General features: G+C 41.6%; 1 protein-coding gene across 2 annotated transcripts in view; it reads left to right on the forward strand.

Annotated features, from left to right (window-relative positions):
- The window catches only part of LOC124777448 (esterase FE4-like), a 324,295-nt gene that overhangs the window by 253,049 nt on the left and 44,721 nt on the right, over positions 1–26,525 (forward strand). For both annotated transcript variants that reach the window (XM_047252862.1, XM_047252864.1), the window contains one exon: positions 1,451–1,671. In XM_047252862.1, coding sequence (XP_047108818.1) covers positions 1,451–1,671 — 221 coding nt within the window. The remainder of the gene's footprint in view (positions 1–1,450; positions 1,672–26,525) is intronic.

Genomic DNA, 26,525 nt, shown 5'->3' on the forward strand with positions numbered 1-26,525 from the left:
TTGTTGCAATCACCTACTCATTTGAATAAAATCTTTGTCCCGCCAGCCATTTCTTCAAATAGGGAAACAAATAATAGTCCGAGGGAGTCAAGCCTGGAGAATAGGGGGGGATGTGAAATGAGTTGGAATCCTATTTCCATTAATTTTGCGACCACAACTGCTGAGGTGTGTGCTGATGCTTTGTCGTGATGGAAAAGGACTTTTTTGCGGTCCAATCGCCAGCGTTTTCCTTGCAGCTCGGTTTTCAAACGGTCCAATAACAATGAATAATATGCACGTGTAATAGTTTAACCCTTTTCCAGGTATTCGATGAGGATTATCCCCTGCAAATCCCAAAAGACAGTCGCCATAACCTTTCCAGCCGAAGGAATGGTCTTCGCATTTTTTGGTGCAGATTCTCCCTTCGTAATCCATTGTTTAGATTGTTGTTTGGTCTCAGGAGTATAGTAATGTAACCATGTTTCATCCACAGTGACGAAACGACGCTTAAAGTCTTGCAGATTCTTTCTGAACAGCTGCAAACCATCCTTGCAACACTTTACACGATTCCGTTTTTGGTCAAGCGTGAGCAATCGCGGAACCCATCTTGTGGATAGCTTTCTCATGTCCAAATGTTTATGCAAAATATTATGTACCCGTTCATTCGAGATGCCCACAGGACTAGCAATCTCACGCATCTTGACTCTTCTGTCATCCTTCACCATATAATGGATTTTATCAGTGATTTCTGGAGTTGTTCAAAATGGTTCAAATGGCTTTGAGCACCATGGGACTTAACTGCCGAGGTCATCTGTCCCCTAGAACTTAGAATTACTTAAACCTAACTAACCTAAGGACACCACACACATCCATGCCCGAGGCAGGATTCGAACCGGCGACCATAGGGGTCGCGCAGTTCCAGGCTGTAGCGCCTAGAACTGCACGGCCACTCCGGCCGGCCTCTGGAGTTGTAACCTACACAGCGCGTCCAGAACGTTCAGCATCACTTGAGCCTCTATGGCCACTCCGACAATTTTGAAACCACTTATAAACTGTTCTAATCGAAGGTCCAGAGTCACCGTAATGTTTATCAAGCTTCTCTTTAGTCTCCTGAGGCGTTTTGCCTTTCATAAAGTAATGTTTCATCACCACACGAAATTCTTCTTCCTCCATTTTTTGACAATCACTTGATCCACACGAATGCCAAACACAAAGAAATAGACCAATATGGCTGAAACTTGGTGTGCGTTCTTTCCAAAGATGCTACTGACTAAACATGACCTCGTTACGCGCCGGTGCTGCCATCTGTCGGACTTTGCACGGACTTTTCAAACGCCCCTCGTATAGTACACTTCAGGTCAATTTGAGGTTTTTTGCACGCCACCTTCGTAACGGCGGCTGTGTACTTACGAACAGGGAGCGGAGTTCTAAGGAGATCTGAGGAGCGATGTTGTTGTTGTTTGGGGGTCAGTGATGTCGCTGCCGTGGACGCTGCTGGGGGCGACGAGCGGCCAGCTGTCGACCAGCCGCGCCCTGGCGGACCTGAGCGCGCACTTCGCGGACCGCGTGGGGCCCGACATCCCGCTGCACACCCCCGAGCAGCGCGCAGCCGCCGCCAGGGAAGTGCGGCGCTTCTACTACGGCTCCACCAGCCGGGACATCACGGCCGCCGACTCTGTCGCCACGGCCAACGTGAGTACCAACTCTACTTCAGTTAATCCCATGTTCTATAGGGCATTTATATGCTGTATCCTACAGATAATTACGCTCACTGCACAAAACATTTGCCATCCCAAAGGACATCACGCTAGTATCATGTCACTCCGCCTCAAGCCTTGATAACGGCCTCAATTTGGCGAGGAAGAAATTCCGCAAATTCCTTCGGGTATACTTGCCCATCAGGAGCCTTTCGTTAATGGCCAGAATGAAAAATGCTTCTGTCGTATGACAAACAAGGCAAATATGTCTTGGGCAGAGTTAGGGACGTAAAAGAAGGAAACTGGCTTCTCGACTTATCTGGCACTACCAAATACATTTAAATCAAAACATCCTGACGTTGCGGCGGCGCGGTTCCTTCCGTCCCTTTACGACGAACCTGCACCTACCTGTGAACATTTGTCAGCAGATAATCAGTAGGGAAGCCGAGCGAAACCTACTGTACTTCGACGTGAACCAGCCTGCAATTGAAGTCACTAATCTACGTTTCGGGAGAAAGTTTTCGCACAAATGAAAGGTTGGAAATTTTGTCTGTAACTAATATATTCTGAAACTTAGGTGAACAAGTATCACTGCCAAGCCCGTGCTAGTCTTAACACAGTCACTCACAAGCCCTTTCACTCACGTTAGCAAGTTTATGGTGTTGCATTTCCCGGAAACGTAACAGCTACAAAAATACGGATTGTTTTTGATTGAGAATGCTCGACAAATATTAAGTCTGTCGGTAGCTAATACAGTCATAATTTTTAGTCACCGACCTGCTCAATACGACACGCGGAATTTATGTCTTTTCTCGTCACGAAATTCACTTAAGAATTCCTAAATTTCTACACACCCATCGGAATAATTATGCCGTCACTTTACAACACTTTTGGTGTATGAAACACTGCTAGATCCGGCAACTTATCATTTCCGTCGGAACTACTACTACACACGTCCCTGTTTCATGGCTATGCTCCGACTCCTCTCTAGAATACTCTAAGTCTTCTCTACCAGCAGAGAAAGGCGCGCGAAGAATATTGCTTTACCATTGGTCAGTTTACTCAACAGCCAATAGCAAAACAACATTCTTCCGCGTCAGTCCGCGCTTTTCATCAATAACCAATCGCAAAATATTAAACCTAACGACTGCACTTTTATACCGACGTAATTATCTAATGTGCTGAAGTTTTGTTTATACATAAAGTTATTTATTATTGTTATTCATACCTGAATTAACTTTCCCTTTACAATAAACTTACTTTACAAATCTATTCTACAAAAATCCCCTTTGTCCACATCCATACTTCTTCGAAATGTTCCCACACTAAATCCCACTACATAACTCATTAAACAATTATCTTCATATTAACCTTAAACCACACTCACGCATCCTTCATACTGCTAAAACACATTTATAACATTTTACATACACAAAAAGTCATAATAACTCTTTATGAAAATACTAAACAGTTTATGAAAAACATTCTATTACTTTAGTGCACTCTAGTGGGCTCAATCGAAGCTAAATCACAGTCCCCCTATCCAATATTGTCCTCTATCGGCTGATACATAAATTACGTGCGCGTCCAGTCTCGCGTCACCATCTGTCACTATCCAGCTCTGAGACACATCTCCCACTTAACAGCCTCCAAGGCAGGATCGGTATACGGCGCTACGCCCCAACGTATTCGCTCTTTTTAAATTGTTGCTATTAGTACCGATGCGACGTAATATAATGCATCATGCCAAATAAAGTAACATGATACATGATGTCATGTCGTATAGCGTGACAAATACCATCATGCCATCTGCAAACTAACATCCCAAAGAAGTTCGGGCCCACATGCGTTTCCTCTTTGTCGAAATGTCTTGGCGCAAACTCGTCTAGGGGTTGAACCGCACGTGTCGCATTACTTGCCATAATTTAGACACTTGTGACCCTTTGGTTAAATTGTCTAGCTGATGGTAAGTTTGTGAAGTACAAAGTGAACATAACATATAATAACAGTAATAATAACATCGGGAACTCAATTAACGACCCATAAATGATGTAGGCCATACAGTTGCGATTTGGTTAGAATGATGTTCATTCAGAAAGCAAACTAGTAGCGAAAGTGGTCGTATTTAAAGTTACTGTTAAACTAGAACGCATATTCATTTGGCATAGTTCGATCATTCACAATCTCATCGCGAAACACAATACCCTACCTCGATATTTACACGAAAAGTTAAAAGAGTTCACTACAGGCGCGCGGCTGCTCACCGCTCAGAGACTAAGTCCCGCGATACCACACAACGCGAAATTTTCTATGTCGTTTAACCTTCTAGCTGCCTAAAGACCGACTGTCCGCTTTCGCGTCTCAATCCGAACTGTCCCCTTTAGTGTCTCGACTAGAACTGCCCTCTGCCCGTCTCCGACCGCGTTTCCCGCGCGCCGAACATCTTCGCTCAACCGACTAGCGCAGTTCCTTTTCCTGAAACCATCCATCTGATTGGCTACAGCTTATTCTACATTACTTTACATTTTAACATATTTAAATAATCAAAGCTTGACCACTTTCACGTTCTAAATAAAGTAACAATAATATCCATTACATAATAAACGTTAAATTCTTTTAGATAAAACCAATACAATTTCTTTCTTAACTTTGAATGACACGGCCAGTAGCCTCGCACCAATGTGCTTTCTGATAAATAAATAAAGAACAAAAACAAATATTATGCACGAAAATTTACAACAAATATTCTATTACCTAATGATTCAATAAGGTGTCATGCTGTCGTCGTTCAATGTGTTTTGTGTGGAGGAAATGATCTGATGCTTAACTGAAAATACTGATCATTTAAATTTAATATATTTTTAAGCAAATAAAGTTACAGAGTTGATATTTAGAACTGTGTCACTTTAATCATGCGCTTCTATATGAAATGTCGATCGTTAAGATCGACCAAAGCGTTCAGATTTTAGCAAATAGGTCTTTGTTGCAAAACTTGTTAATTTCACTTTAACAGTAAATCCTAAACTATTACAGATATGATCAATATTCAAGTTTTATTGGGATCACCATGAAAGTTTATGGAGGATGGCAGATTAAAATTGCTGTGGCTTGATTCCCTGCATTACTACAGAATTAAATAGTTTTCATAAGTGTTTCCCTTTATGGCCAATCTTAGGTCCGACATATTTAACACTGCTACGTCTTTTTCCCGAGGGCATGCAGCTTTACTGTATGGTTAAATGATGATGGCGTCCTCTTGGGTAAAATATTCGAGAGGTACAATAGTCCCCCATTCGGATCTCCGGGTGGGGACTACTCACGAGGACGTCATTATCAGGAGAAAGAAAACTGGCGTTCTACGGATCGGAGAGTGGAATGTCAGATCCCTTAATCGAGCAGGTAGGTTAGAAAATTTAAAAAGGGAAATGGGTAGGTTAAAGTTAGATATAGTAGGAATTAGTGAATTTCGGTGGGCCGGCCGAAGTGGCCGAGCGGTTCTAGGTGCTACAGTCTGGAGCCGCGCGACCGCTACGGTCGCAGGTTCGAATCCTGCCTCAGGCATGGATGTTTGTGATGTCCTTAGGTTAGTTAGGTTTAAGTAGTTCTAAGTTCTAGGAGACTGATGACCTCAGAAGTTAAGTCCCATAGTGCTCAGAGCCATTTGAACCATTTTTGAAGTTCGGTGGCAGGAGGAACAAGACTTTTGGTCAGGCGAATATAGGGTTATAAATACAAAATCAAATAGGGGTAATGCATGAGTCGGTTTAATAATGAATAAAAAAATAGGAGTGCGGGTAAGCTACTACAAACAGCATAGTGCACGCATTATTGTGGCCAAGATAGATACGAAGCCTACGCCTACTACAGTAGTACAAGTTTATATGCCAACTAGGTCTGCAGATGACGAAGAAATTGAAGAAATGTATGATGCGATAAAAGAAATTATTCAGATAGTGAAGGGAGACGAAAGTTTAATAGTCATGGGTGACTGGAATTCGGTAGTAGGAAAAGGGAGAGAAGTAAACATAGTAGGTGAATATGAATTGTGGTTAAGAAATGAAAGAGGAAGCCACCTGATAGATTTTTGCACAGAGCACAACTTAATCATAGCTAACATTTGGTTCAAGAATCATGAAAGAAGGTTGTATACATGGAAGAAGCCTGGAGATACTGACAGGTTTCAGATAGATTATATAATGGTAAGACAGAGATTTACGAACCAGGTTTTAAATTGTAAGACATTTCCAGGGGCAGATGTGGACTCTGACCACAATCTATTGGCTATGAACTGTAGATTAAAACTGAAGAAACTGCAAAAAGGTGGATTTTTAAGGAGATGGGACCTGGATAAACTGAAAGAACTGGCCCCGGGAGTAGACAACATTCCATTAGAACTACTTGCGGCCTTGGGAGAGCCAGTCCTGACAAAACTCTACCATCTGGTGAGCAAGATGTATGAGACAGGCGAAATACCCTCAGACTTCAAGAAGAATATAATTCCAATCCGAAAGAAAGCAGATGCTGACAGATGTGAAAATTACAGAACAATCAGTTTAATAAGTCACGGATGCAAAATACTAATGCGAATTCTTTCCAGGCGAAAGGAAAAACTGGTAGAAGCCAACCTCGGGAAAGATCAGTTTGGATTCCGTAGAAATATTGGAACACGTGAGGCAATACTGACCCTACGACTTATCTTAGAAGCTAGATTAAGGAAAGGCAAACCTACATTTCTAGCATTTGTAGACTTAGAGAAAGTTTTTGACAATGTTGACTGGATTACCCTCTTTCAAATTCTGAAGGTGGCAGGGGTAAAATATAGGGAGCGAAAGGCTATTTACAATTTGTACAGAAAGCAGATGGCAGTTACAAGAGTCGAGGGACATGAAAGGGAAGCAGTTGTTGGGAAGGGAGTGAGACAGGGTTGTAGCCTCTCCCCGATGTTATTCAATCTGTATACTGAGCAAGCAGTAAAGGAAACAAAGTAAAAATTTGGAGTAGGTATTAAAATCCATGGAGAAGAAATAAAAACTTTGAGGTTCACCGATGACATTGTAATTCTGTCAGAGACAGCAAACGACTTGGAAGAGCAGTTGAACGGAATGGACAGTGTCTTGAAAGGAGGATATAAGATGAACATCAACAAAAGCAGAACGATAATGGAATGTAGTCGAATTAAGTCGGGTGATGCTGAGGGAATTAGATTAGGAAATGAGACACTTAAAGTAAAGGAGTTTTGCTATTTGGGGAGCAAAATAGTTGATGATGGTCGAAGTAGAGAGGATATAAAATGTAGACTGGCAATGGCAAGGAAAGCGTTTCTGAAGAAGAGAAATTTGTTAACATCGAGTATAGCTTTAAGTGTCAGGAAGTCGTTTCTGAAAGTATTTGTATGGAGCGCAGCTATGTATGGAAGTGAAACATGGACGATAACTAGTTTAGACAAGAAGAGAATAGAAGCTTTCGAAATGTGGTGCTACAGAAGAATGCTCAAGATTAGATGGGTACATCATATAACTAATGAGGAGGTACTGAATAGGATTAAGGAGAAGTTTGTGGCACAACTTGACTAGAAGAAGGGATCGGTTGGTAGTGTAACCTCCCCCTCACTTATCGACCTTAATGACAGTGAAAAATTAAACCGCGTGTACCTACTGGAAATTTGGGAAAAGCAATCGTCACCGAAGTTAATCTGTCGGTAAAGAGGGAGGAAATGGTTACATCTAAATGAAAGGTAAAATGCAAATGAAACTGGTGGAAATTAATTTTGAAAAGGGGTAAAGTTAACAAAGAAAGTAACTGTGCGGCCGTTACGTTAACAATTAACTAGCGGTAATAAGATATTTGAGATTTGGGGAAAATTACGGTCGCCAGTCCTAAGGACAATTACTATAGTAACTGAAAAAGAAGGTTATTACACATATAATTAGCACTAGAAGCGTGGCAACTGAAGGTTGACACATGTAGTGTGAAAACTGAAACTTTGTCAGAAGTAATACATTTCGCTACACTCTGACTTAATTTAGCAAAAGAATTAATAAAACCGGAAAATCGAAAGTTAATTTAGTGACTGAAGTTAATAGTGAGCTTACTTTCTGAAGCACATCGAAATTCAGTAAAATACGGTTAGTCTTGGACTACCTCAACAATCATTTCAAAAGCTACTTGAATCTACGCAGTTTAGAAATAAGAGATTTAACTTTGAACTTGAATTAAATGATCCTGAACAATTAACAATAGTAAAATTTAGTACGTACCAAGCTGAGCTGTAGTCACAGGTAAGCTAAAATACGGTAACAAAACTCGCACTCTTAATTTGCGCTTGTGTAATCTAAATATCGTAGCCAGCTATGAATACCCTAACTGAACTTTGAAATTAAAGCAGTGAAATCGAATGATGCTGGCGTTTGAATTTCAACGACACTCGGGTTCATTCCGGAAAAGGAAGGGACCCTGCTTGGTAATGCAATTGGGACAATGAGCAATAAAGGTTCATGCTAAGTTGCTGTAATTTTGTAATGCAACAATTTTAAAAGTTTGAAAAGCTGAGGTCTGCCATACAGTTCTAAAACTTTACGTGCTTCCAGTCCTCCTTGTTGGTTGATTGAAGGTTTGAAGCCGTCGATCGAGGAGGTGGCGACAGTCACTCATTGTCGGCCGTCGCTGTTGCAGAAGCTGGATGTTGGCGCGCCTTCTTCTCGACACGGTCACCAGACGAAACGGGCTCCTGATGTGCGCCAGCTAATGCTTCCCGTCCGCGACACCATGTCAGAAACTATCATCGCAAGTCGAGCGCAATTACATGCTGCCAGACCACGAAAGCGCGGCAACTCGCGGGAGCTTCACACAACACTTCTGCTCCATTGCACCACCCCAGCCAGACTCTCCTCTGCCCGCGCTCCACGCGACAGAGTTAACACTACCAAAGATCCTAAACACTTTGGTTCTCCACACGACCTATCGATGTATTCGTTCGATAGCATAGTTTTCCCTAGGCCAGACCCAGCGTATAAATACAAATAATATTCACAAAACAAACCAACATAAATGCATAAATATATATATACAAACAGTAAAACAATTACAATATATAAAGAGACAGAAATGTCATATCTTGAGGTAACAAAACAAGGAAAAAAATTATAGTACAATAGATGGAAATAGGAGGATATGCATTTCCGGCGTTACACGTGCCCCACTTTGTCTGAGGATGTTCGTGTAACGTAAACAGACTCAGAAAATGTCCCAAAAAAGAAACAGCGGAAATGCATACGCTCAAAACATCAACAAAATTTATCATTCGTCTAATTAACCATAAATCAATTTTAGACCATAATAATTGAGTGGAGACACTCCTAATCTTATTCCACTCTGTCATCTTGCACAAAATAAAACAGGTTGACAACATATTAAAATTCACAGAAAACATAGAAAATGGTTTAGCTATTCCAAAATCGTCAAAATTCGTAACATTATCAAGAAATGGAATATTATTTACAAAATTAATCAGAGTACATGGTCATAGAAACAGGCAGATCAAAATACGCAAATTAATTATTAATTACATATTATACACATTTTTATGTAACTTTTTCATAATTAATATTCTTGTCATGAGAGTCCAATTAACGCTAAACAAGAAAATAATATTCGGCAGATCGAAAAAACCATAAATATTGACAGCAGAATTCTTTCAGCTGTCCGGGAAGAAAAACAATTCCGCCTTCCGTACTCGCAAGTGCAAAGAATGCCGACAGCGGCACATGAGCCGACAGCGGCTCCGCCTCGCCAGTATTGTTGCGCCCGCCTGTGCGGCACGCTTGATCTCACTCGCCTGTGTAACGGCATTTTCAGAACGTCCGTTTCACTGAATTCTTTTGGAAAAACTCACTCCCGAGTAATCTCAAGCAGTCCATTAACACTATCACAATGGGTAACTCAACACTGTCCTTCATCACACGCATGTACTAGCCTGAAACTTAAAACAGCGTCTAAGTACATCGGCAATGACTAGTGAAACACACATTCATGAAATCTTATAGCTAGTTACAAAATCATGTTTACATTGCTTCATCTACTGTGACTCAGCTGAAAACTTAAACTAGCAGCTTGGATTTTTCAACTGACAAATAATCACTCTCTCTTAAATCATTTAGAAAAAATTAGTTTGGAAGGTAGGAGACGAGATACTGGCAGAAGTAAAGCTGTGAGTAAAGTGTGAGTCGTGCTTCGGTAGCTCAGATGGCAGAGCACTTGCCCGCGAAAGGCAAAGGTCCCGAGTTCGAGTCTCGGTCGGGCACACAGTTTTAATCTGCCAGGAAGTTTCATATCAGCGCATACTCCGCTGCAGAGTGAAAATCTCATTCTGAATTACTTATTAATTACAACTTCTTTAATGGCCTCTTGGTCAGGCAAAAGCATGGCAATCTAGCAAATCGTTTAAATCTAACACTCTATATTTACATACTGTACAAATTACTCATTCTGTGGTATTAATCAATCCGAGGTTGGTACAATTTCAAGTCTACAATGTTCCGTATACCTAATGGTTTTCCAGAGCTTGGATACTCTGATGAGCAATAAGCATTTGTGTGAGGTATACCAATGACTTTAGATGGTCCATTATAAACAAATTTAAATTTAGAGATTTCATTGGCTATCTCGCTCGATTCCTCATGAGCTTTTACAAGTACTAAGTCTCCGATTGCAAACTTAGCAAAACGCGCTTAAGCGTCATGACGACGTATGCGACCATCGGTTTTTAGCTTCATTATTTCTGGCAAACGATCTTTTTTCACATCAATACTCGGTTTGTCTGGAAACACACTCTTATTCCTCATTATTACTTCATACAGGCCTCGTCTTTGTTCGTGTGTTACGTTTGACACACCGTCTACAATAGCTTCCAATTCACTTTCTACACTATTGTCAATGCCGAGATTCTTCACATTACAGTAGTACACATTCATACCTAAGTCAATGGCATCCGGCCACTCAACAATGTGTATAGGCTGGTATTGCCTATGCACACCGTCTCCTGCCTCATCAAAACTAACTACTATTGTTTTATCTTGTGACGCACATGTCAAAGTTTTGCTTTCGTAATTAATCACCGCACGGTACTTTAGTAGCCAATCTAACCCGATAATTACTTCCTTAGTTAAGTCTGGCACGACGACAAACTCTTGTTCAAATCGTGCCCCACAAATCTCGAAGTTGACAAAAATCTGTTTTGTGGCCGGTTTACTGGCCTTCCCAGTACCACCGATAATTTTCACTCCTGTTACTGGCATAACTACGATACCAGGTCTGTCTTTCAGTAACTCAAATATTTTCCCAGATACAGCACTCAATTCTGCACCGGTGTCAATCAACACGTTTAGTTGTAGGTCGTGCATATTAACAGACACTACTATCTGTCTACACTTGTCCTCGACTGTTTCTTTATTTTCCCACAGTAAATCCTCGTCTATATCCAGGTCATTCCAGAAAAAACCATCCGGCTTTGATCTTAAATCCGGCTTATCTGGCGGCCTTTTCAGCCTCTGTTCACATACAGTTTTAATTTCAACACGTTTGTCCTGAGGCTTAGTCTGTAGCTTCGCCTCCAATACCGAAACCTTTTCCTGTAACTCGTCAACTAGTGAGTGTTGCTTTGCTATCAATTCACTAATTGTCACCTTCGTTGATTCCACTTTGGTCAGATTGATCTCATCTGCCAATCTACCTGGAGTAATGTGCCCAGTAGTATCTGCAATTACTTCCTCTGGATCTGCGCAACCCACAGTGCTACCGTCTGACCGTATAACGTCAGCTCTAACCTCATACACGCTGTAATCTACGTGCTTTTCTACCAATCGTGTCCGGCTAGCACTAAAATTTTCGTAATCTTTCTCCTTAATACTCTCGCAATGTTTAAACTGGAGGTTTACGTCGGATGGGTCGGCTACTTCTACCACTACAACTTTCGGTAAGGTCTGCCGGTTAGGGCCAGAACTTTCCGTTACTACTTCAACATCTAACTCCTGCGGGACGAAACACGACGAATCTTGCTCGTGCTCCCCATTAATATCAACTGTTTCTGGTAAAGTCTGCCGGTTAGGGCCAGAACTTTCTATCATTTCACAAACACTATCTTCCTGCGGGACGAGACGCGGAAAATCCTGCACGCGCTCCCCATAAACACTTCTCCCATACAGGCCCCTATAATCTCTTAGTTCGTCGTATAAGCGACCGAACTGCCTTAACCAGACCCCATCCCTCTCTGCATCCCCTCGCTCGATGACGGACGTTTTATCCGACATCTGATCTTCTCTCAACACTTGCGAATCATTCTTAAACTCAATCTCCAGTTCCGCTGTGGGTATTACAGCTGCCACTTTATAATCGATTTCCGGAACGCTACTTAAATTGTTCTCACTGACAGTGAATGTATTTTCTACTGCCGTGTATACAGCTGATCTACTACTTGTGGGCGCACTCCTTTCTCTTAACACTGGCACACTCTCCCGCCGTTGATTATTCCATACGGAATTTTCATAACGACGACACCTGGGTTTTCTCTTGTTATTGGGCCTCCAAAATTTCTCCACGCCCGGTCAGCCCCTCACCGGCGCGGCTAATGGTTTCCCTGTCTCGTCCCAGCAGATACGCTCCCCGGATGCTGCTGAGGCAGCTGATCACACCCTCTGGCGTTATTACTATTCTGTGAAGCCCGTATCACGCTAGTATGATACTGGTTTCCGTCATTCCTGTTACTATTTGCATTGTACCGATTGTCATTACGGCCCGAACCACTATTGTTATTGCTGCCAAGATTGCTGTATGCATTATTCCCATAGTTATCGTTGTTGTGGTTGCTGTGGTACCCGTTGTTGTTACCACGGCCTCTACCACTGTCGCGATTATTGCGCCAAGTCCTCGGCCTCAACTCTTTCCAGGAAATCATTGATTGTCCTGTAATTGCTTCCTACGTAGCGTTTTGTATCATCTGGAAGCTTCTTGTAGAGTTCCCAGACTATTTCGGATTCCGTGCGGCAATCACGCAAATATTCCAACTTGCGGATCCAGCCCTCACAAAACTCCTTCATCGAGCCGCGCGAATTCGCATCGAAAGGCCTCGATACGACAAATTCGCGCCAGACACTTTGCTGTTTTTGCTCTGACCGGTATTCAGCCAGAAACAAATTCTTAAACTTGTCAAAAGTCAGGTTCGTAATGTTGACGTTTAAGCCCCAACGCTTGGCATCACCAGCCAACACATCAATAACCGCATTAATTTTTCTCTCATTAGTCCATGATCTGGGTAAAACTCTTTCACAATTTTTAATGAAATCCGTCGCGTGTATACCGCCTTTTTTCAAGGGGTCGAACCGCTCCTCTTTCGTCAACAATTCCGAACTATGTGCACAGATTGGCACATAGCTCTGTTTTTCGTCAAGTTTCTTTTCTAATTCCGACACTCTCGTAATTACTTGGCAAGTGGTTGTCGCAAGCGTTTCTACTTTCCTTTTTTTCTCTTCGCAGGTATTAGCCTGCTTCGTCACTTTGGTATCTACTTCGGATGCTAAAGCCTTTAAAGTTTCCACCTTCTTTTCATCCTCTTTTTTCACTAATTGAATTTGTTCCGTCACCTTATTCTCGATGATCGGAGCAACTGCTTCTCCTACACTTTTCTCGATTCTGCTAATTTCGGAATAAAAACGAGTATTTATGCTCGCAATTTCCGCCTGAACGCCTATCATTTCCTGTTTAAGATTACCGATTTCGGTATTAATCACAACAATATCTTCTTTGATTTTATCAACTTTTGTGTTAACAACTCCAATATTGTTGTTAATAACATTAATAGCTTTGTTCTGATTGTCTAGCTTTCGTTCAATTTTTTTTCAGACTCAGCTTCTTGCTTGGCAGCCTGAGCTTCTTGCTTGGCAGCCTGATCTTCTTGCTTGGCACACAGAGCTTTAATTTCTGCCGATTGACTCTTGATTTCGTTAATCAAAACATTCAATAAATCAGTTAAATTCCCGGAAACTACCGGTTTTACTTCCGTAGTGGCTTCCTCTTTAATTGTCCCCCCGTATTCGTCATCAAGGGATTCAATTTGATATTCACTTCCGATTCCGAAACATTTTCTAAAGTTTGGAATTCCATTTCTGCTCTTTGTTGCGTTTCGGCGGTCGCGTCTTTCATGCTAGCCGCCTGCCCCTGAACAATGGGTACCGCGGTGCGCGTTTCCCACTGTTCGACCGATTGTTCCGGATCCAAGTCTACCAAATTTTGGCAACTGTTGCCTTCACTCATTTTAATAATTTTCAATATAAATGCCAAATCTCAAATCTAATTAGGATTCCTCACACTAATATTCTCGCTGACGTATCGACCATTTCGTAACCAGTACTTTGTTACGAATTTTCACAATGCAAAATTCGTGTCCAGAACAACCTCAAATTCGAAGATTGTCCTGTCACCAGGTCGCCACGTGTAACCTCCCCCTCATTTATCGACCTTAATGACAGTGAAAAATTAAACCGCGTGTACCTACTGGAAATTTGGGAAAAGCAATCGTCACCGAAGTTAATCTGTCGGTAAAGAGGGAGGAAAGGGTTACATCTAAATGAAAGGAAAAATGCAAATGAAACTGGTGGAAATTAATTTTGAAAAGGGGTAAGTTAATAAGGAAAGTAAATGTGCGGCCGTTACGTTAACAATTAACTAGCGGTAATTAGATATTTGAGATTTGGGGAAAATTACGGTCGCCAGTCCTAAGGACAATTACTATAGTAACTGAAAAAGAAAGGTTATTACACATATAATTAGCACTAGAAGCGTGGCAACTGAAGGTTGACACGTGTAGTGTGAAAACTGAAAGTTTGTCAGAAGTAATAAATTTCGCTACACTCTGACTTAATTTAGCAAAAGAATTAATAAAACCGGAAAATCGAAAGTTAATTTAGTGACTGAAGTTAATAGTGAGCTTTCTTTCTGAAGCACATCGAAATTCAGTAAAATACGGTTAGTCTTGGACTGCCTCAACAATCATTTCAAAAGCTACTTGAATCTACGCAGTTTAGAAATAAGAGATTTAACTTTGAACTTGAATTAAATAATTCTGAACAATTAACAATAGTAAAATTTAGTATGTACCAAGCTGAGATTATATACACTCCTGGAAATTGAAATAAGAACACCGTGAATTCATTGTCCCAGGAAGGGGAAACTTTATTGACACATTCCTGGGGTCAGATACATCACATGATCACACTGACAGAACCACAGGCACATAGACACAGGCAACAGAGCATGCACAATGTCGGCACTAGTACAGTGTATATCCACCTTTCGCAGCAATGCAGGCTGCTATTCTCCCATGGAGACGATCGTAGAGATGCTGGATGTAGTCCTGTGGAACGGCTTGCCATGCCATTTCCACCTGGCGCCTCAGTTGGACCAGCGTTCGTGCTGGACGTGCAGACCGCGTGAGACGACGCTTCATCCAGTCCCAAACATGCTCAATGGGGGACAGATCCGGAGATCTTGCTGGCCAGGGTAGTTGACTTACACCTTCTAGAGCACGTTGGGTGGCACGGGATACATGCAGACGTGCATTGTCCTGTTGGAACAGCAAGTTCCCTTGCCGGTCTAGGAATGGTAGAACGATGGGTTCGATGACGGTTTCGATGTACCGTGCACTATTCAGTGTCCCCTCGACGATCACCAGTGGTGTACGGCCAGTGTAGGAGATCACTCCCCACACCATGATGCCGGGTGTTGGCCCTGTGTGTCTCGGTCGTATGCAGTCCTGATTGTGGCGCTCACCTGCACGGCGCCAAACACGCATACGACCGTCATTGGCACCAAGGCAGAAGCGACTCTCATCGCTGAAGGCGACACGTCTCCATTCGTCCCTCCATTCACGCCTGTCGCGACACCACTGGAGGCGGGCTGCACGATGTTGGGGCGTGAGCGGAAGACGGCCTAACGGTGTGCGGGACCGTAGCCCAGCTTCATGGAGACGGTTGCGAATGGTCCTCGCCGATACCCCAGGAGCAACAGTGTCCCTAATTTGCTGGGAAGTGGCGGTGCGGTCCCCTACGGCACTGCGTAGGATCCTACGGTCTTGGCGTGCATCCGTGTGTCGCTGCGGTCCGGTCCCAGGTCGACGGGCACGTGCACCTTCCGCCGACCACTGGCGACAACATCGATGTACTGTGGAGACCTCACGCCCCACGTGTTGAGCGGTACGTCCACCCGGCCTCCCGCATGCCCACTATACGCCCTCGCTCAAAGTCCGTCAACTGCACATACGGTTCACGTCCACGCTGTCGCGGCATGCTACCAGTGTTAAAGACTGCGATGGAGCTCCGTATGCCACGGCAAACTGGCTGACACTGACGGCGGCGGTGCACAAATGCTGCGCAGCTAGCGCCATTCGACGGCCAACACCGCGGTTCCTGGTGTGTCCGCTGTGCCGTGCGTGTGATCATTGCTTGTACAGCCCTCTCACAGTGTCCGGAGCAAGTATGGTGGGTCTGACACACCGGTGTCAATGTGTTCTTTTTTCCATTTCCTGGAGTGTATATATATATATATATATATATATATATATATATATATATATATATATATATATAAACAGTAAAACAATTAAAATATATAAAGAGACAGAAATGTCACATCTTACGGTAACAAAACAAGGAAAAAAATTATAGTACAATAGATGGAAATAGGAGGACACGCATTTCCGGCGTTACAGTAGGACATGTTCTGAGGCATCAAGGGATCACCAATTTAGTACTAGAGGGCAGCGTGGAGGGTAAAAATCGTAGAGGGAGACCAAGAGATGAATACACTAAACAGATTCAGATGGATGTAGATTGCAGTAGGTACTGGGAGATGAAGAAGCTTGCACAGGATAGAGTAGCATGGAGAGCTGCATCAAACTAGTCTCAGGACTGAAGGCCACAACAACAACAACAGCAACAACGTTTAAAATCAACAGCGACATTCATGATTACAATACCAGAAAAAGGAAAGACCTACACTATCCTTTACTTAACCTATATTTGGCACAGAAAGGGGTAAAATACGCTGCTATAAAACTTTTTGATAAATTACCAGATGAAATAAAATGTCTGACAGACAGCAGTAATAGTTTCAAAAACAAATTGAAATCATGCCTCCTTGACAACTCCTTCTATATCATAGATGAATTCTTGAATATGAATAAATAAATCTGGAGATGTAATGTATGCATTTTGTGCCATTTAAGGGAATGGGATAGAAAATAGAAATACGTAGGTATAACATTATAATGTTAAAAAAAAAAAGAAAACTTGTTTCCTGTGCGTATTTCTTGTGCATTTGACACGTTCCACGTCATAACAGTTTTTCCATGCTATTGATCAATGGAACACGTAACTAATTAACTAACTAACTAACTCTCTTAAACTGAATTTCATTGGTTGTTAAGCTTTTTACAGCTACTGGCAAGTTATTGAAAATGTGTGTTCCTGAATAATGCACACCTTCTTGTACAATACTAAGTGACTTTAAATTCTTGTGAAGATTATTCTTATTTCTAGTATTGATTCCATGAACTGAGCTGTTGGTTTGAAAAAGTGATATATTTTTAATGACAAATTTCATTGAGGAATAAGTACATTGGGAAGCAGTAGTTAGTATCCTTAGTTCCCTAAACAGGCCTCTGCAGGATGTTCTTGAGTTCATACCACATATAATTCTTATTGCACATTTTTGTGCCTGGAAAACTTCAGCTTGGCTTGATGAATTACCCCAAAAAATAATACTATATGACATTATGGAGTGAAAGTAAGCATAATATGCCAGTTTTTTCATTTTTATATTCCCTGCATCTGACAGAATTCGCATAGCAAGTAGAGATTTGTTTAGATGCTTCAGCAATTTTGTGGTGTTCTCCTCCCAGTTGAATATATTATCGAGCTGTAATCCCAAGAATTTAACACTGTCCACTTCTTCTATCTGCTTGTCATCAATGTTAGGCATATACTCGTGGGACACCCCTTACAAGTTCTGAACTGCATGTACTGTGTTTTTTCAAAGTTTAGTGACAAAGAATTTGCTAGGAACCAGTGATTAATGTCCACAAATATTTTACTAGCCGATATTTCTAAGACTACACTTGATTTGCTATTTATTGCGATGTTTTTATCATCAGCAAACAAAACAAAATCGGCTTCTCGTAATGTTACTGATGAAAGGTCATCGATATACACAAGAAAAAATAAGGGTCCTAAGATGGAATCTTGTGTGACCACACATGTAATTAGTTCCCAGTTGAATGATGTCTGATAGCTTAATACATGTCTTTTTCCTAATAACACCCTTGGTTTATCATTGGGTAAGGGATGGCAGACCCCTTAAAGCATCCTAAACTTTAATGATACTAATTGACAAATGTCATATTGGATGTGTGAGTTAACGATCATTTCGCTCTCATTTAAGCATATGGCCGAAAGAGTCATACCTCAGGAATTGTGTAATGAACCTGTCGTCCAGGCCCGTGTGCTGCACAAAGGGCGCAGATTCACCACGAGATGGGGAAACTCACAGGCATCTATTGTCTATTGAGGCCTAAGCACTGTAGTGTATATCATAGGGAACCCCCTGTAGAAGGTATTTGTGGCCAAGAGTGGAAGTATGCAACGCATGTTAGCTTACTAATTTCTACATCCTCAAAATTGGCAATTATTCTGACTGAAAAAATTGCTGAACCTAGTCACTCTAGGAGATCCAAAATATGACTTTTCCAATTAAGATTCTCATATAGACACACACATCCAAAAACTTAGTATGCTCTAACCTGGCTACTGACTTCTTCTGATGTGTTATGTTTATTGAAGGAATTATACTTTTTGCACCAGAAAATTGGATGTAGTGTGTTTTTTCAAACTTCAGAGCAAGCCCATTCGCAGAAAACCAATTAATTACTTTTCCAAAGCCCTTATCTGTATCATTTTCTATTGAACTTTCTTTTACTGGATTAATAATTATGCTTGTATCATCAGCAAAAGTGTCAGTTCAGCATCTTGTTGCACATAAGGAGGGAGGTCAATCACATATATCAAGAACAGGATGGGGACCTATGATCGAACCTTGTGGAACACCTACTGTAATTTCACCCCAGTTGCATGAAGTGGCAAACTCCTTTGAATCACTTCAAGCATATAAAGAGAATTTTTGCTTCCTGTTCTGTAGATATGACTTAAACCACTCATGTGCTGTTCCATTTATATCATAGAATTGTAATTTCTCTAACATAATGTCATGGTTCACACAATCAAATGCTTTGGATAAGTCACAGAATATTCTTACTGCTGACATTTTACTATTTAAAGGCTCTATTATGTGGACATTGATATTGTATATTGCTGTCTCAGTGGAACAGCATTTCTGAAATCCGAACTGTGATTTACTAAGTATCCCCTTACTGTTGAGATGGCTAACCACCCTTGAATAAATTACTTTCTCCTAAATCCTAAAGGATTTATTGGTGGCCAACTCCTTCTACTCCACTGATGAATTTCTCGGTAGAATCAACTGATTTTGTATGTATGTAAGTACAATCTAACCTCTGCATCATTTCAGTGCAGTAATACGTTCATTGTAAATAAGTATTGTAGTAGTTCTATTGTACGTTTATTACCTTATAACTAAAAAATCCAGCGCATGAATGCGATCTTAGTAAATGAATGTTCTAAAATGATCCTTTCATATAGTGTTCATTAAAAAATGTCGATCATTCCACTTGGGGCCTGTGGAAGGTACATTATCTTATTTGTTTTGGTTGTAAATATTTGTCATGTATTATTGTTTTTCTGACATGTTCTACATCCTGGAGGACCTCCTCACTACGGATCAATTGGAATGAAAGTAAATCTAATCTTTGCCCCGTCGATGGTAGGAAAAACCGATTGTCAAGCGCTTCTAGCGCTGAGTGAATAAAGTGCGAGTTAGTCGAGTCTGGGAGTCCGTCGAATCTGGACCCATCCTTGAGCTACGAGTCGTGTCATACCGGCTGCGTCTCCCCACTGCCGTGGGTTGACCCTCAGAGAAACATTACCGATTCGTGACAAATGATATTTCTGGCAAGTGTTTAAATGTTTACATTGGATTGCAGTGAGGATTGTGTGTGCTGGTCATTGTTTAAGCGTGTGACGCAATACAAAAACAAAAATACTGACCTGTGATGAGTTTAACTGTAGTTAGAAATGTGAGACACAACTAGTGTTTCCCTCATACTGCGTCTAAACAGACATCAGTCAAACAGTGTAAAACATCTTGGCATTGGTTATTGCAAAAACCCTTTATCATTATGTTGAACACTGTAAATAGTCTTTGCGGGTTTGCTGCCGGATGACGTTGTGCAAATTCCACAATATTTCCTCGGAGCAACTATCCGACATCTTCAGGTAGTTCAACCTTGCTGGTGGCTAGGTGCGACTGACGGTATTCGCACGTTGACGCCTGTGTATAGGACACGCGCGTGAAGAATACGTAGGTCTGGATATCGCGCATGCCCTATGATTTGCAGATAGATGGGGCCATACTAAACGCCCTCTGCCGAAAATCGCAGAGCGGCCCTCCTGCGCTTGCGCTGTACGCTTTGTTTACTAACAGTGTGGCCAGACGTCACTCACTAAAAACTATACTAGACCAATGTTATGACGGGTCTGTTAACGAAAAAACCTTAATTTTCTCGTCGTGATTGAATAACAGACAGCCAATGCAGGGCTCCAAGCGGTGCTCAGTTGAAATCCCACATCCCTGTATGTATATGTATTGCTTCCTTAATGACGCAATCCCAGAAAGATGATGCCGGGGATAAAACTTACGTCTCTTCATAAATCATGCCATGTCCTGTATTCAGTTAGTGTTGTACAAATGCCGACTTTTCCGGCTGACGCAGGCATGTATGTCACTGATGTTCATCGCAGCATCTTGTACTGTGCGACATGTCGGGCCTACATATACAGCCCCACATTGACAAGGAATCTTGTACACACCTCGTTTCCTCATGCCAAGATCATCGTTAACCAAACCCAAGAGGTTCCTCAGTTTTGCAGATTGTCGAAAAACACACTTAATGCCGTATCTTCGGAGGACTCTTCCATACAGCCGATAATCTCAATACATATCCGTACAGCCTATAATCTCATCAACAGGGGTGTGGGATTTCAACTCAGCACTTTCTGGAACCCTGGATTGGCTGATATTAAATCACTGCGACCTTCGGCAGAGGGCGTCTTAGTAGGCGCCATCTGCAAATCATAGCGCATGCGTGATTTCCGCGCCTACGCTCTCTTCGCGCGCGCGTGTTCTATATACAAGGCCTCGAAGTGCGGATACCGTCAGCTGCACCGAGCCACCAGCAAGGCTGAACCACTTTAAGATGTCGGACAGTTGCTCCGAGGAAATATTGTGGAATTTCCACAACGTCATCCGGTGACAAAGCCGTGAAGATTATTTACAACATATCCGCCGGGATAGCTTAAAGAGTCACATGTTGAGCATTGCTGAGAGGTCGTGTTCTGATTAGAAACTACTCCCAATGCACATAAATCCATTTAGCACTTATCTTTTACGTGAAGGTCAGATCAAAGTTTAAGCTAGGCTGCTATTCCAGTTAACAATAATCGACCTAATAGTAATTAGGAGTGTTTAAATGCATCACCGCTCTGAGATTTTTCCTGTTATAGATATACTCCCATTCTCTGATACTTCCTAATGTAGATGCATCCCACTCTCCAGAAGCACATAAATTTGTCTATTTGTTCTTACACCCCTCACCAGTACAAGGAAGAAATGGTCCCCTCTGGGGAAAAACCAACCCCACCACCCACAAATAAAAAAAATTGTTTTGGTCTTCCGTCCCCTCCCACGAATAATTCCAACACCAAGAAATTTTATCCCATCCCTCCAGGAAATTGTTTTTAGCTATTAAATGTATGCTCTTCAGCCATATGATATTTGTTTACGATGGCTGGCGAATCATCTTGATTTTAGGCACAGGATCAGAGACTTAAACCTGTAAATTTCAAGATGCAGGAGTGGCAACAACTTGCAACTGAGAGAGTTCACTATGCTGAGGAAGTACGGTTAACTCTTAAATAATCGCGAATACGTCAAGATACCTTGCTTTAAATGTCTTTGAAGCTGCCAGATAAGCCGAAAAGCTATTTCCCTTTTTTTACAGCCGTAAATCTGCCCACGACGTATTCGCCTTTTTTGTGCTATGATAGGAGCAGTTTTTCATTATGGTTCTGAACTGTTAGTCTACCATAATTTTGACATTCAATCGCCGTAGCTGGGTAACGGATGTACATTTTTGTTGACTCGGCAACAATTGATTAGGTATAGGTATTTCTACTGTCTTTCGATTCATGTTGCATATATCATGGAAGAGGAAAAAGTTTCCACAAAACAACAAGACGATCATTAATTTTAATCATTTGTCTCCCTTTTTACAAAAGTTGAACCAATTCACACAAGTTTGAAAAATAGAAATGACACAAGTAAAAAATACCGAAAAAACATGTTTTCTACAGGGAAAATTCGAATGTAGCCAGCTTATTGAAAGCTAGTTGTCAATTTTATCGTAATAATGCATTTTTATTTATTTGAATTACTTTAAACGGCTTCCGCGTATTCCCTTCATCCAGGAGCAAATTTTAATTGCAACATTTAGCTCGACCATTGTATCTCGACAATGAATTAATATTACTGGATAAAAATTTCGTTTTGACTTATCCATTTAGCTACCATTGTTCAAATTTTGAACCGATTCGTTCAAGTTTAAATTATAGAAGTGGTGCCCTTCAAAAATCTCCCAGAAAACGCGTTTCCTGCGTGTTTTTAGACATAAAATCCGAATGGTGCACTCACAAATGGTGCCATTAGCTGAGACTTAATTGTAGCCCAACTAAAATCTTATGCAAAAGGACGCCAGCTCTGGTTCGTCGTCCAAACCTTGTTTCATATACTGTAACATAGATACGCGAAGACAGATATTAGAATGGCTGTACAAATGGGCGCTGGTCCGGGCTGAACTGAAAACTTTTTACTCCTTGTTCGTAGCTGAAATATGAACTGAACACCAAGATCCTCTCAAACAGTGATTCTGCACATGGACTTTCAGATATCTGCAACATTTGTTACAGCGCTTATGTCCCATAAAGCTACCAAGTTGTGAGGTTGTTGATTTCTACATTCAGCCACTATTGCAAATGTCCCAGACATTTTCTATGGTATTAATATCAGATGATTTTGCTGGCCAGTCCAGATGCGATAATGTGCCACAGTGTTCATCAAGACAGGAATATGCAGTGGTTGGACAGAAACACTGCGAGAACTGCATATAGTGGGCGCTTCCATAACCAAGATAGCCATGTCTCTGGCATTTCAAGAGGCACCGTTTATTTTTGCTTGCATACAACTAAATCGGAAAAATGTTTTCCGCTAAGTCACAACACGGACGAAAATGTGAAACAAATGCCCATAACAGGAAAACATGATGCCACAGCTGTAAAACCTGGACTGTGGAGCAGCGGGAGAAAGTTATTTGGTCGGATGAGACTCGTTCCACACTGTTCCCAATATCCGGCCCAGTTCACGTGCCAAGAGAGAAACTTGGTGGGGATTTGGCGACGATTTGGTCAGCCATATCATGGTATTCCATGGGCCTCTTGGCTACTCTGCAAGGCCGAATTATCCGGATGGATGTAGAAATTAGTAAGCTAACATACTTTGCATACTTCCACTCTCTGATGTCATACGGAATAATATTCTGGGCAACTCGACACTTAGGCAAAAGGTATTCACTGCTCAAAAGAAAGTACACTACTGGACATTAAATTGCTACACCAAGAAGAGATGCAGATGACAAACGGGTATTAATTGGACAAATATATTGTACTAGAACCATCATGTGATTACATTTTCACGCAATTTGGGTGCATAGATCCTGAGAAATCAGTACCCAGAACAACCGCCTCTGACCGTAATAACGGCCTTGATACGCCTGGGCATTGAGTCAAACAGAGCTTGGATGGCGTGTACAGGTACAGCTGCCCATGCAGCTTCAACACGATACCACAGTTCATCAAGAGTAGAGACTGGCGTATTGTGACGAGCCAGTTGCTCGGCCACCATTGACCAGACGTTTTCAATTGGTGAGAGATCTGGAGAATGTGCTGGCCAGGGCAGGAGTCAACATTTTCTGTATCCAGAAAGGCCCGTACAGGACCTTCAAAATGCGATCGTGCATTATCCTGATGAAATGTAGGGTTTCGCAGGGATCGAATGAAGGGTAGAGCCACGGGTAGTAACACATCTGAAATGAAACTTCCACTGTTCAAAATGCTGTCAAAGCGAACAAGAGGTGACCAAGACGTGTAACCAATGGCACCACATATCATCACGCTGGGTGATGACAAATACATGCTTCCAATGCGCGTTCACCGCAATGTCGCCAAACACGGATGCAATCATCATCATGCTGTAAACAGAACCTGGATTCATCCGCAAAAAATGACATTCTGCCATTCGTGCACCCAGGTTCGTCGTTGAGTACACCACCGCAGGCACTGCTGTCTGTGATGCAGCGTCAAGAGTAACCGCAGCCATGGTCTCCGATCTGATAGTCCATGCTGCTGCAAACGTCGTCAAACTGTTCGTGCAGATGGTTGTTGTCTTTCAAACGTCCCCATCTGTTGACTGAGGGGTCGAGACGTGGCTGCACGATCCGTTACAACCATGTGGGTAAGATCCTGTCATCTCGACTGCTAGTGATACGAGGCCGTTGGGATCCAGCACGGCGTTCCGTATTACCCTCCTGAACCCACCGATTCCATATTCTGCTAACAGTCATTGGATCTCGACCAACGCGAGCACCAATGTCACGATACGATAAACCGCAATCGCGATAGGCTACAATCCGACCTTTATCAAAGTCGGAAACAGGATGGTATGCATTTCTCCTCCTTACACGAGACATCACAACAATGTTTCACCAGGCAACGCCGGTCAACTGCTGTTTGTGTATGAGAAATCGGTTGGAAACTTTCCTCATCTCAGCATGTTGTAGGTGTCACCACCAGCGCCAACGTTGTGTGAATGCTCTGAAAAGCTAATCATTTGCATAACACAGCATCTTCTTCCTGTCGGTTAAATTTCGCGTCTGTAGCATGTCATCTTCATGGTGTAGCAATTTTAATAGCCAGTAGTGTAGTTAGAATAATGTGTCGGGTTCATAGTCGCACATCTTGTAAGCATCTGTTTAAAAGGTTAGGAATTCTTACAACTGCTTCACAGTACATTTACTCAGTAATGAAATTTTTTTCTCAACTACATGGACCAGTTTAAAATCAACAGCAACATTCATGATTACAATACCAGAAAAAGGAAAGACCTACACTATCCTTTACTTATCCTATATTTGGCACAGAAAGGGGTAAAATACGCTGCTATAAAACTTTTTGATAAATTACCAGATGAAATAAAATGTCTGACAGGCAGAAGTAATAGTTTCAAAAACAAATTGAAATCATGCCTCCTTGACAACTCCTTCTATATCATAGATGAATTCTTGAATATGAATAAATAAATCTGGAGATGTAATGTATGCATTTTATGCCATTTAAGGGAATGGGATAGATAATAGAAATATTTAGGTATAACACTACAATGTAAAAAAAAACTTGTTTCCTGTGCGCAATTGACACGTTCCGCATGATAACGGTTTTCCGTGCTATTGATCGATGGAACACGTAACTAACTAACTAGCTAACTTAGCACTGCCATTCTGCCACGCCTCCACGATCATATGGCATTGATGGCCAGCAGTCCCCACACGGGGAAGTTCGAACACTGAGTTTCAAGTCTTTTCAGTCGATGTCACATTGGGTGACACGTGTGTCGATGATGATATGATGAGGGGGACAACACAACACCCAGTCCCTCAACAGAGAAAATCTCTGACCCAACCGGGAATCGAACCTTTTTCTTAAGGTATATAAACTTTTATTTACAGAATAACGATTATAATGTTACAAACACTTTGTGTATTTCACTTTTCACAACCGAATTTATCCTTTTTGGTGTTATCCAGATCTTTTGTTATTAGAGTCTGCCCCTCGATGCAAGTTCGTTAGTACTTGTTTATGAGATTTAATATATTCTTTAAATTCTTTTGTAGGACGGGTGTTACGTTTGAAAATGTATAAAAAGGAAACAGGTGCATTGAAATTAATTAAGAGCAAATTTTTATAAATTTAGTTTGTTGTCACTCATGGTTAGTTTCAATAGAGTGACCTTTATTGAGAGAGAGAGAGAGAGAGAGAGAGAGAGAGAGAGAGAGAGAGAGAGAGTGTGTGTGTGTGTGTGTGTGTGTGTGTGTGTGTGTGTGTGTGTGTGTGTGAGTTTTCAAACACATGTATGTGGTGAGAAATGATAACTTTTTGTGTGTAATGGTATGGACAAGATGTTCTGAACACTGTTACTGTAAGATCTGCCAGTGCATGGAGGCAACTTAATTCCTATTTGACACTAAATGTTGCTGTCAGCTTGATAGTTTAGAATTATGTGCTGTTTTATCTGTTTCCATGTACATCTCTACAGATGGTAGGGATAGCATATTTACTTCAGACATACAAAAATGAAAAACAAAGGACATGCTAAAAAAAAGACCAAAGATAACAATTTAAAAATAATTTTCTTTCACTCATCATTGGATTCAAGAGCGACATCTTTTGCAAACATGTTGTCAGTTTGGCACTAAATGGGAGTATCCTTCTCAGAATTTGACAGTAA

Source organism: Schistocerca piceifrons, chromosome 2 (genome assembly GCF_021461385.2).
Source record: "Schistocerca piceifrons isolate TAMUIC-IGC-003096 chromosome 2, iqSchPice1.1, whole genome shotgun sequence".
NCBI classification, from domain to species: Eukaryota; Metazoa; Arthropoda; class Insecta; order Orthoptera; family Acrididae; genus Schistocerca; species Schistocerca piceifrons.